This window comes from Lygodium microphyllum, chromosome 30 (genome assembly GCF_053477565.2).
Source record: "Lygodium microphyllum isolate KBCC chromosome 30, Lygodium_microphyllum_v1.1.10, whole genome shotgun sequence".
Lineage (NCBI taxonomy): Eukaryota > Viridiplantae > Streptophyta > Polypodiopsida > Schizaeales > Lygodiaceae > Lygodium > Lygodium microphyllum.
This window is the reverse complement of record NC_141164.1, coordinates 30,966,431-30,978,929: the sequence shown is the minus strand read 5'-3', so window position 1 is coordinate 30,978,929 and position 12,499 is coordinate 30,966,431. Positions and strand designations below refer to the sequence as shown.

Sequence of the window (12,499 nt, the reverse complement as noted above, 5' to 3'; positions counted from 1 at the left end):
ATCATTCACAAATCCAAAAGCAAGAATAACCATAAAATATTTTTAACACACTTGTCAATGTATGCAATGCATAGAATCTATCCTCTTCATCAATTCCCGTGTTCTTTTCTAAAAAGCAATTGATAATACTATCATACTTTTGCAAGTTTAAGTAATTTCTAACCAATCGTAATCATTTTCTTATGTACTAACCTGATTATCTCTGTTCAGCCATCCATCGTGAGATTGAGGTATGGCCACAACCTCAGTTTGTTGTGGAATAACCGGTCCTTTGGGTTGAATGGATTTGGGGTTAACTTCCGCTTGTGCTTCAGCAACGACTACTTCACGTTGGGGAGCTCTCTGAGCGTGACCTCACTCAGCTTCTCGACGTCTCTTGGGAGCTATGGAAGAAGCTTGATGGATTCGAGTAGCGCTTCCACGTAGGTGTGGAGAGAGAGAGAGAGAGAGGTTGATTACAGCAGAGCTTCGTCGCATCAACAATAGAGAGACTTCTGCACTGGTCGTTTTGTGTGTCCTTGACGTGACACTCTACCCCTATTTATATAGTAATTGGGGGGGGGGGGGGGGGGGGGGGGGGGTAAAGAGAGAGGACGCTTGCTTTTTAGCATTTTCGATGACATCATCGATGATAAAGAGAAAACGATTTCTTTTAGCGTCTTTGATTACATCATCGATGATGTCTAAGAGAGAGCACCATTTTTGTAGCGCGAAGATAAAAATTGCGAATATATGAGCAAGCACTGCGTATCGCATCGTCAAACGGGCGTCACTCCAAGGCTCATGACCAAGGCGGCAACCAAGGCATAGACCTTGGTATCTTGGCCTTGGCATACTTGGCAACGGGCTACAAAGACTTCGTTAGGGCCGTTGGCTGCACATGAGAAGCTCCCACTAGCTTGTAAGAAAATATTCTTAGGAGATCACCCATCCCGACAGTGTTGTCACCCAAGTGCACTTAACTGCCAAGTAACTATCCACTAGGCTAATTCTATACTACAAACATAGTTTTAATAAGCTAGTCTTGGGAGGGCTTTCCAAGTCTTTCTACCATGAGCTAGCATATAATACCTCATTAATAATAACAATTATCTTCATATTTAGAGCTAGTTTTGAAAACATGAAATCAATTTTTGGAATGTATACGCACATTGTCTACTAAAATAAACTAAGTAATGATGACATTACAAAGCAAGTTTTTACAACATTAGTGTCCATAAGCAATTCCACTTGTATCTACAATAGACATGCTTGCCTATGAAGTTAGAGTACATGCCAAACTTCATAAGTACAACTAAATGTATATGGCTTAGACAACTCATTGCCAACTTGGATGTTGGCTGGTCATCCCCTACCAATATCTATATTAATGGTCACAACCCTTTACAGTTGTGAAAAATAAAATTCATTATGTATGGAAGCAACTCTCAATAGGCGAGATCTACCTAATTTAAGTGCCCATACATAATAACTCAACAAATCTATTTATGAAGGCTTTCACTCCTGCGAAATATGAATCTTTTCACAAAGCTTCAAATATTTTATCCTAACAAATCTCTATATTTATTTACCTCATCTTTCCCAAGGGAGACTTGTAACAGGTACTATGGTAGTGACATGTGGACATGTTATGACCACCTAGTTTTTTCCCTCGATGATTTTTCCCTCCAACTAGTACACACCTTATCCTAGTCATTTATTGTTCTTATTTTTTTTCATTTGTATCTTCTTTTCTGCTATCTTGAATAATAGAGTTGTGAGCTTCCTCTTGCTCCTCCATCATTACTTGGATTCTTAGTTTTCCACCTTGCATTGTATTCCGACATTGATTGCCACAAATTACCTCACTAAATAGGATAGAGCAAGAGATTCTTGAATTCAATTGGAAAACTACTAAATTCACTTGGAATCAATCTCAATCAATAGATGCCTACTAAAGTAGTTGAATAATCAAGCTCACTTTATTAATGAAGTGATATAACACCTAACCAATACATTCATGTCTATACATAGAAGATCATCCCATTTTACCCTCGAGCTAATGACCAAGCCAAATCAAATAATAAGGATGGAAGTTCACACAACCACATTGCCATGATAAATGAAGCAAACACAAGATTAATACTTCCACAATCATCACCCTATTATCTCAAGCTAATAGCAAGCCAAATTAAACAAATTATCTCAAGCGAATAGCAAGCCAAATTAAACAAACAAGGTTTTAAAGGATCAAGGCCAACACATGACTACTATGGAACTAAGCTAATTTACAAGAAGAATACAAATAACACATCCAAAAATCACATTTGAGCATATCACTCCCATCCAATACAAGCATCAAAATGCAATGCTTTGGACTAATAGGCTTACTTTAAACAATGAAAATTTTGAGTAGGACACACATAGCAACCACTTGTGCAATTAACAGCTAAAACAAAAATATGCATGGAAAAGAAGAGCAAGTTTAGGTGGGCAGTTGTATATTTGTCATACTCTTTATAATCACTGTTAGTTCCTTTTCAACTAAATACAAAGTTCAATCTTCCCAGCTTTTGTGCATGCAGAGGCAATGGCTATTCTACAATCTCTATCCACGAAGCTATGAATTCTTAAAGCACATCTTTAGAAAGCAAAGATGACTTTGTAGAAAATCAAAATATGCAAGCTTACATGGATGTGTCTGAACTCTGATTACAATCCTTTATCCACCAGAAAACGATAGCAACATGAAGGAATTTTACTGCAAAGGTGCAAACTGTGCTCTTTATCATTTTCACATCAGGTAGTAATGATTATTTTCCCCTCCATGCGCACAAGCTATTGCAACTACCTTAAAAGATTCAAAGTACATATCTAAATAGTTTAGTCATAGTTCCTACCTATCACACAGCCGATACTGTTACGTGTCATTGTTAACAACTTACAAAGGCTCGGTCATCTCACCTTTCTCCACAACAAATATAAGAATATTAATGATATGAGCGACTAGCAATCTGATCAATGAGTCTTTCAACATTCACATGCAACCCAGGAAAAAAGTCATCGTAGTACAAGCTTCATCAATACACTGATACAAGATTTTTACTAGCACTCCTATGAATTTCCAGCAAAGATTACAAATTTTTATAAGTGGCTGAGAATCCTTGAACCACTTCACAAAGGGAACAATTTGATTAGGGCTCGAAAGCAATAAAGGTATGTGAAAGATGTCCCAGTTACTGATCACATATTAGCTGCATCACTGCTAAGCTATTATGCCGTTTAAATTATTTTGAATAACCAATAATATTAGGTATGTACACTCCTGCCTCCAGCTTTAATGTGCACTGACAAGAAAGGGATGCTGGCAGACTCCACACTCCACAGTCTCTGTACCAGAACTCGGCACCTGTACCTGCATGTACTTTCAATATCGTATTATTTCTCCAACTGTAGAAGTTCATGAGACACAAAAGATGGGTTCATGTTGCATGACTTTAAACTTGACACATGTACTACCTCAAGCAAAAGGACTTTTGACTGATGAACGATAGTTCACATGAGACAACTTGATAAAAAGCTGATTACCTGAAGATGGACCGTACAGGTTGGACAAGCTACCTCCCGCATCTGCTTGCCAGATCCATCAGAGCTTGATGGAGTCGATAAATAATCTCTTCGTGAGAAACTATTATCTCTTCCAGGCTTACCGACCGCAGAATCTACCCCGCAAGATGGACATTGAGTGCTGCTCCCATTCAGAAGAGAGATGGACCCACAAGCATTACATGTCAAAACTGTTGTCCGCCCCAATGTATCTTTACTGCTGCTGTTGCTAGTGTTTGTGCTTGGCCTCTTTGATGCATTACGCTCCAGCTCCTCCTTTTGTACAATCACAGAATAAGTACAGCGTCCACAATAAGCCTTTCTAATAAAAGTAATAGCCAACAATCCTCTCCAACTAAAGTAATCACCAAAAATCCTTCCTCAATATTTAAAACCAAAAAACGTGAAACAAGCACAAAAGCACCACGGCAAAAAGAACACCCAAATACAGTCATGTACTAAATGGTTATGCAGGAATTTACATATGTAAAGCAGTTTATAGAGGCCTTATGATAAGTCTGTTAGAAACGACTCCATCATGCACAGCATCTTTACTCATGAGGAACTTGATAAAGGTTTAAAATTTTTAGCGTTCCACACTGACAACTTAAAAAAAACATCCCAAATTCAAATTTCCCTTCGAAAATAAAACTAAGCAATATGCAAAGGTCCTAACAAAATGGCATGTGGCATGCAACATGGGAAAAAGACCATTGAATCTCAAACAGAGAGCAAACAGCTAGAGAAAAACCTGGAGTTTTTTCGCGAGATCTTCATGACTTCGTGGAGGTGGCTTGTTGCTAAGCTCCTTCGCATTACTCAGTCTTTGAGTTACCTCTGCCTGAATGAAAGTTTGGGGTGTAAAAAATGCCATAAAATCAAAACCTACAAATTCGTTGCAGACAAATCAACCTTACCAGGCAGTGATCACACACACGAACAACTGGTGCATCCTCATCTAAAGTTAGCGCTATTCTTCCATGAGTGCACTTGTCACAAAATACATCACCACAGTTCCTGCAATGATGCTGCCAGACAATCCGTGAAGTTAATACAGGAGGGTTCTCGATGTCTAAGCTAGACAGAAGGTTTGTGATTAGATATATCATAAATCACCACACATGCAAATTTCAAAAGCTTAATATGAATTAACAAATTGTGCGCAGATGAGAATATGTAACTTCTACCCGTCTCAGGAATGGTCCAAAATCACTTGAGCATGCAGAGCACCTGGTTACTGCTTCATCTGGCACCTGCCACCAAGAAAACACAAAGTTCAATTTTGGCAATACAGAATCTAGAATGAATACATTAGAAAGATACTACCAAGTTCAAAAAGAAGCTTATCATATTGCCATGGCATAAGTTAAATTAATCACCCACCCAGTGTTGCTTCTCCTCGGCAGCAATCTGCTTGTTCCTCACTGACATCCACTCTACTAAACTTGGTTTCTTCTTTTCCTGGTTTTGCTCCAGACCTTTTCCTGAATCCCCTGATGTTTTGCCAGAGTCCGCATGTCCATCAGACCCTACCATCTCCGAAAACTGCAAAACATAACACAAAGGATGTTTATACCTAGCCTATCATCTTTGAAAATAAACAAAGGTGGCCACAAATTAGACTCTGGCAAACCTGTACACAAGCTGCCGTCAAGGTGTCAAGAATAGCATTGGTGGTGTAGCTCCCAGACTGCAACCGTATCCTCCTTGGCTCTAGATCCACAGCACTTTTTGCCCAAAACGTGAAAACTGATGGTTCATTCACCTGATAATAATGGTGGAAAATAAAACATTGATATCCCATTTCAAAAGCAGGCTAAGGTACTTCTTGCCAACATGCTTTCATCACAAAGATCACAGAATCTGGAAACTGTTTATTTTGTTCTGATGCCATCCGTGTGTGTATGCAAGAGAGAGGCAGCAAGTATCACAAGTTATGATTTGACCTGCTTTTAGCATGACACTTCTTTTTTGCGGATGCTTTTTCCTTTGGCTTATATGTGGTTGCATAGAACACTCTTAGGATCAGATTCCTAAGATTTAACAGCCAAATACCCTAGTTTATGCAAAAATTCAAAGCTGTGCCAGCAAATTCATTGCTGAATGTCTAAGATTGATCAATCCAGCAGTGAATTTGGGGGGTGGGGGGGGAGACAGGGGAGATTTGCTGTTGATGGGAGAGAATTGCGAAAGACTCAATTTAACTTCCCAAGCATTCAAAAACAAGGGGCAAATTGATTACTAATGATGCTGGTCACTATTTTGGGCTGAAAATTGATGTTGGTCGCTGTTTCAGGGCTGCAAATGCAGAATTTTATTTCCCGCCCCCCCCCCCCCCTCATCTATATCACACGTGTGCTGAATCTGACAATGAAAATTGAAGTTTTGATCTCACTTTGGACCTGAGGTGTTGCTGGTTGGAATTTGCTAATCCCAAGCCTGAAACTGGCAAGGTTTAGGATTTGCATGATTGCACTATGATACATGCCCACACGCTTAGTGTTCTATGAAGGTTATGGATGCACATTTGGTCAGTGGACAATAGATTTGGTGAGATTCTGGTAGTCTGCTGCAGCGACAATTTGCATGCAGCTAGAGAAGATTCAATTTGGGCTTCCCTGGGTTCGGAATCAAGGGATGTCAGTTACAAAGAACAATAAGATATTCCAAATTTTGTAGGAGATTGACTCCATCAATAGAGGAAGCGGAGACTCAAGGGTGTACCCCTTGAGTTTGCCGCAAGGCCTTCTATCTTCCCAACAATCAAGTCATTCTCTAGGTTGTACACAAGATTTTGGAATAATGTGAAGAGAAATAACTCGGGGGCACCAATGTTTTTTGGGGCCAATTGGGTGTCAGCTTATCTCAATTTCTTGGGGTCAGTTTAGCCCATATTCAGGGTTGCACCACCCTTCTGTAATAAGGCTGGTTTCATGCCCAAAGCCAGTCCAACTTGTAACCTGACTGACACAGTTGACTGTCATGTGGTTGGCTGCACTAGCTGCCTGCTCGACACTTCAATCATTGCAGCATTGGCCTGACCCTGATCCTGGCTGAGGATCCCTACTGTAATAAGGATGGACCATGTCTATTAAACTAATCCACTTATAACCTACTGCCCACATTGCACAAGTCACGAATCTGCTACATGTGTGTAAACACACACGTACAGATGGGCCAAGGGTAGGTGGATATATATTTACTTATTTATATTGATTTCTAAACACACACATATGCTCACTTGTGTGCACAAACACATCTGCACATGCATGCCTGCACACATGAACACACGTGCACACACAAAGAAGACAGTGCAGAAAAGGAGACAGCAAGGAGGAGGGAGGGGGACAAAAAGCTGCTCAGAGATTTTTCTAATTTGTAGTTCATACACTTGCACCCTGTCCCCTACCATTATGCAATTCATAAAGTTCAGGTTTACAAGGGTGGAGCAGAAAGCTCAATGTGTCAATTCTGAATGCTCATGTATAAACCTATACTACAAATCTATCTGCAACATTAAAAAACAAAGTTTATCTTCAACTAAATATTAAACAAAAAAAGTCAAATCAACCGCAGCCCAAAACAGTAATAAATTCTCAAGTTGTGAGACACCCCTTGCAGGTAACTGAATATCCCACAGATTGCAAGATTGTGAGATTTCCTTGACAGGCCTAAGTACAAGTCTTACCTCCCATCTTGTAATGGTTTCCAGAGGGTATATCCGCACAGTTTTGCCTGTGCTTGGGCTTATCATCCGTACACCATCCAACCCAATCTGCACATAAATTTACCAATCAGGACAGAATTTTGCTAGTACTTGAGCTTATCATCCATGTACAATGTATGCGGGGGCAGGGGAGATCATGACATTAATTCAGCTACACAACATCATGGAAAGGCAAAACAAGGAACTTGCAGATTTGTTTGTGTTTATGGTAGCTCTTGTGACCCAAGGTTATCATGATTCCAAAACTGCTTTTATGGATTGGTCAATACTGAAAAATCATTATCGAGTTATTTCGGGGCATTTCTGTTGGTCAATGCTCAACAAAAATGCCCCCAAACAAACTAGTCATAGTTCAAAACTAAAGTGTTAGGATGATTAAACCTGGAACAGCACAAATGGAGACCAGGAATGAAGTACATGCACTACCTGGCAAAGGACATCCATAGGGCCATTTGTTGAGTCCGAAAGTAGCTTCACACGATACTTTTGCACACCACCACCATTTGAGTCAGAGTCAACCTTCGGAACTGCCTTTGGAAGCTTTGCAACTCCGAAATCCCCATAAGAAGTGACTCCATTGGCAGAAGTCCTATAATTGGAACTGTCAAGGGCTCTCCAAGAATTACTCCCAGTACCCCTAGAACCATAAGGTTCCAGATTTCCTCCACTATATGCATACACTTCACCAAGATCTTGATCATCATATCCACCTTTTCTATCACCTTGTTCATGAACAGCTGGCTTCTCATTGTAAGTCTGATTAAATCCTGCTAATTGATCATAGCCAGGCTTAGCATAATCCCCACCTGAGGCATAAATCCCACTTCCCATGTCATACATACTCAATGTGCCTTGAGATAGGTCAGGATTATAGCCATATGACTGACTTGTCACATTTCCCTGATCGTAGCCCTGATCGTACATACTTCTTTTGGGTTCTGATGTTTCAGCATTATAGCCATAAGACTGCAACCCTTGTTGATTTGCTGCATACAATGGCACTGATGCAGAAGTTGTGTCATAACCTAAAGGAGCATTGCCAGTCATGTTTGTCTGCATGTCTTGTCTGGAATGTGGGTAACTGTAAGGCTGGCTTGAAGCAGATGGATGATGAACACCTGCCTGGGGTTTGGCACCAATCTGTCCTGGATAGGACTGTTCATATGGGGGAACAGTTGGTGCATATGCCACCGGTGAAGAATAAGATCCTTGAGATGCCATATTTAAGCCTGCCATAGAATCTGTCAACGAGGCCACAGAGGTCATATGAGGTGGCACCCAGGGAGCAGCACCTAAAGAATCTGCCTGAGGAAGCTGCGGAGTGGCATAAGAAGCTTGAGGGGCTGACGACTCCATTGCTAACGATTGTGGCACATATGGTGAAGATTGCTCGGCTGGAAAATCTGTCTGGGGGGATATATATGGCGGAGCCTGGGATGCATATGAAGGCGCAGCAGGATAGTACGATGCTCCCGGCATGCGATTAGGTACAGCCCCATATGAAGCTACTCCCGAAGGGTACAAACTCTCCCCTGTGTATTGTCCTGTTTGCTGCATTATTTCTTCCTGTCCGATGATGTGTGCTTTCGCAATATACCCCTGGGAACCGCAAAGACAGCAAGGATGTAACACAGGCAAAAAACCAAATTTTAGATACAAATTCAGGAGTGAGCACATCTAGCTTATGTTCCAAATATCATTGCACAGACGATCAGAAGCGTGCCAAAACAGGCAATAATCAAATCTGGGATAGACATTACTGGAACGATCATGACTGGGATTGAGCAGAGTCCTAATTAAACAAGTTATATTCCAAAAATTGTTTGGCAGACGATCAGAAGCGTGCTAAAACAGGCAAATCAAATCCGGGAAAGCCATTCCTGCTGTGATCATGACCGAGATTGAGCAGAGACCTAGTAAAAAAACACCAGGAGAGGACAGGATCGATGGAGGACTTACTCGAATCGAATCAGTCCGCACGAGGTGTATCGATTTGATGTTAGCGCTCGGTCGATGAGAGAGGGAAAACTGTGGATTTGTCGGAGTAATAAGGAAGAAGCGCGTAAAAAGAGTCTTGTCTTGCGTTTCATAAGAGTTTTGTTTTTGCGTTTTAGTGCCTGTTCACTCGTCGGTCGCCTTTGACAGCCCACACCGAAGCCGGTTGCCAGAAAATGCGCACCATGGTAACCGCGCCCGTTTCGCCATGTGTAAGGTTCTCATTGATCTACATGATTTTCCTCTTGCAATCGAAATTTGCACATTGTATTCAACTTGAAAGGAAAAAATATATATGTGTGAATCCTCGACCCACACACAAACCCGTTGGCAAGCGTCTTAATTTAATAATCGCGTACCTCAATTGCTTGACTCACATAAACCCTACATTAAATATCTAAGAATTTATATCCTAGCTTCATGTAGCTAAAGTGGTAAGTTTTTAAAAAATTGCCACTTAATTGAGGTGGTTTTTTTTCGAGAGAAAATAGCACAGCAAAATGGGACACACAATGTATCCATAAGGAATCCTTGCACCCTCATGATGTCGTACATGAGAGGGTTCACCACAGAGTATGGAGATCACTTGTAGGTTGCCTCACTTAAGTGCACCACTACCTCCATATACATCCATTTGATCCAATGCCAAAATATACTCACAAAGCCCCAACATGGGGAAGGGGCAGAGGGGACCTCACACTCACTCCTACACCATTGGTGGTTGTCCGCAACAATCTAAGTCAGCTTGCATGTATTAACATAGCTCGTTCTATCAAGCTAGCTAGTGTCTACCAGTCTGTGACTTTGGGGGTCTCAACACAACTTTTTCTATCAAGCTCTTCAATATCTGCCCATCTAAACTATTTTCTTTTATCCATTCTCCTTCCAATCCACCCTCAACTCAATTATAAAGACCTTATATTTTCCTATCAAGCTCTTCAGTATCTGCCCATCTAGACTCTTTTCTTTTATGCATTCTCATTCCTATCCACCCTCAACTCAATTATATTCAAGAACTGGAGGCTTCAAAGTCCTATTCTAACCTTTTCTTGGCTCCTATGGCTTAGTATACCAAGCTTTGTAGACATGGTTCCAAATGGTTGCATTGTTGGGGTCAAGGCATTATGGCATCATTGCTAAGTTGTACAATGCAAGTCCAATGGGTCACTCCTTGTCCGATTCCTCCTTTCCTCTTGCCTTTACCTTGGGTCATAGGGACTTGGGTTTCATAGTTTGTTTGCCATGATGCTTTGCTTGCATCACCAAGTCGAGCACTCAAGTTGTTTTCCTTGGCCGATTTACCAATTTTTTCTTACTTGCCTTGAACTTGGACAAACTAGTTGGTCAAGCCCATCTTTTTACATAAAAGGTGTGGTCTTGGTGGATGGCTTCGGGGGCTTTCCTTAGCCAAATCTTGCCTTAGACAAACTGTTTGGAGCAACTTGCCTCTTTGCAAAAAAAGATCCTATCCCATTGCATGGTACCCTTCCTTTGGCTCTTTTTAACTTCATTGAGAATTAAAGTTCTAATTAAGTCGTCACACTTGGTCTAGGTTCTTGCCATTGGAAGTAGACATATCACTTGAATGTTAGGAGTGACACCCATATTTGGAGTGCTTAGAGTGTCACAGATTCATAGTATTAAAATGGCATTGCCTTGCATTGATTGTGGCCAAAAAGCTTGATCTCAATCTTTATTGGCATTGAGTATGGTCCTAAAGGTGTGATCTCAATCTCAACTAATAAGGTTCCATTCCATATGATCGTGTTACCTTGGTTCTTGTGAGCATTCCTTAAAGAAAGCCTTTTCATCTGACTCCATTGGCCTAAGCATACAAGGGTTCAACTATTTGGGTTCAAAGGAGTAGATAGTGACTTTATTGTTGTTTAAGCGAAATTGTTTCCTTCGTTGAGTTGATTTAGTTGGGATGACCTTATCAAGGTCAAAGGAGTCCTTTGGAGCTTCAAGATTGAAGTGTATCTATTTTCTCCCTTTATCCAATTCAATGGGATTTGAGTGCATTGCTCACTTCATCCTTGGTGCATTAGTCACTTTATCCTTAGCCACTTGTGTAGCTTGGGGTTGTGGAGGCAATCTCTTTCTCTTTCTTCAATATGCCCTTCTCCTACCTCCCTTTCTTAGTGTTTGGTTTTACCTTCATCTTCTCTTACTCTTCTCTCCCCTTCACTTTCTTGTCTTTCTTCCCTTTCTTACTGCTCTTCTTCCTTCACCTTTTTTCTCCAAGTCCATCTCTTCTCCTTTTATTATTTATTCCTTAATCTCATCTTGATGCCAGGAGGCATATTCCACGGTGGATTCCGTGCCACGGTGGATTCCGTAAACTTAGATGACCGGGGCTCATACACAAAGTGGATTCTTTGTGCGAGAAGTTGATGGGGACGCCTGTCCTTTTCGGGCGTTTCATTAATTTAGTGTGTACATGGGTGATTCCATAGCGGGTGATTCCGCAAAATGCATATTAAATTAATAAACGTTTATGAGTTTAGAGTGCGCACTCGTAAACCGCTATGGAATCACCCATGTATACACTAAATTAATGAAACGCCCGAAAAGGACAGGCGTCCCCATCAACTTCTCGCACAAAGAATCCACTTTGTGTATGAGCCCCGGTCATCTAAGTTTACGGAATCCACCGTAAAACCTCACGGAATCCACCGTGGAATATGCCTCCTGGCATCATATTTATTTCTAACTAGTTGATTTATTACGAGTGCGCACTCTAAACTCATAAACGTTTATTAATTTAATATGCATTTTGCGGAATCACCCGCTATGGAATCACCCATGTATACACTAAATTAATGAAACACCCGAAAAGGACACGCGTCCCCATCAACTTCTCGCACAAAGAATCCACTTTGTGTATGAGCCCCGGTCATCTAAGTTTACGGAATCCACCGTAAAACCTCACGGAATCCACCGTGGCACGGAATCCACCGTGGAATATGCCTCCTGGCATCACATCTAGATTGTTCTTCTTCTAACTTGGCTTCTTCTTTCTTCTCACCTTCTTCCTTTGGTTTTTTGTTTCTCCAAACTCTATATTCTAGGTTGTTTTCTCTACATTTATGTGCTTGGCCTTTCTTCCTCCTAACTTTCTTATTCTTGCCTTCTTCTAGTTTATTGGTCTCTCTTTATGCTCTTGATCTTTTTCTATCTTCTTCTCTTTGC

At 40.9% G+C, this 12,499-nt stretch overlaps 1 protein-coding gene across 1 annotated transcript; it reads right to left on the bottom strand.

The window, feature by feature from the left end:
- Positions 1 to 3,078: 3,078 nt before the first annotated feature.
- LOC148009677 (uncharacterized) lies at positions 3,079 to 9,418 on the bottom strand. Its single transcript, XM_087672618.1, has 10 exons — positions 9,272 to 9,418; positions 7,739 to 8,911; positions 7,274 to 7,360; positions 5,219 to 5,350; positions 4,969 to 5,130; positions 4,773 to 4,838; positions 4,503 to 4,613; positions 4,337 to 4,426; positions 3,568 to 3,861; positions 3,079 to 3,394 (listed from the first exon to the last, which is right to left on the bottom strand). The coding sequence occupies exons 2-10, from the start codon at positions 8,867 to 8,869 to the stop codon at positions 3,317 to 3,319; spliced, it is 2,151 nt and encodes a 716-aa protein (XP_087528744.1). The 5' UTR covers positions 8,870 to 8,911; positions 9,272 to 9,418; the 3' UTR covers positions 3,079 to 3,316.
- Positions 9,419 to 12,499: the final 3,081 nt, after the last annotated feature.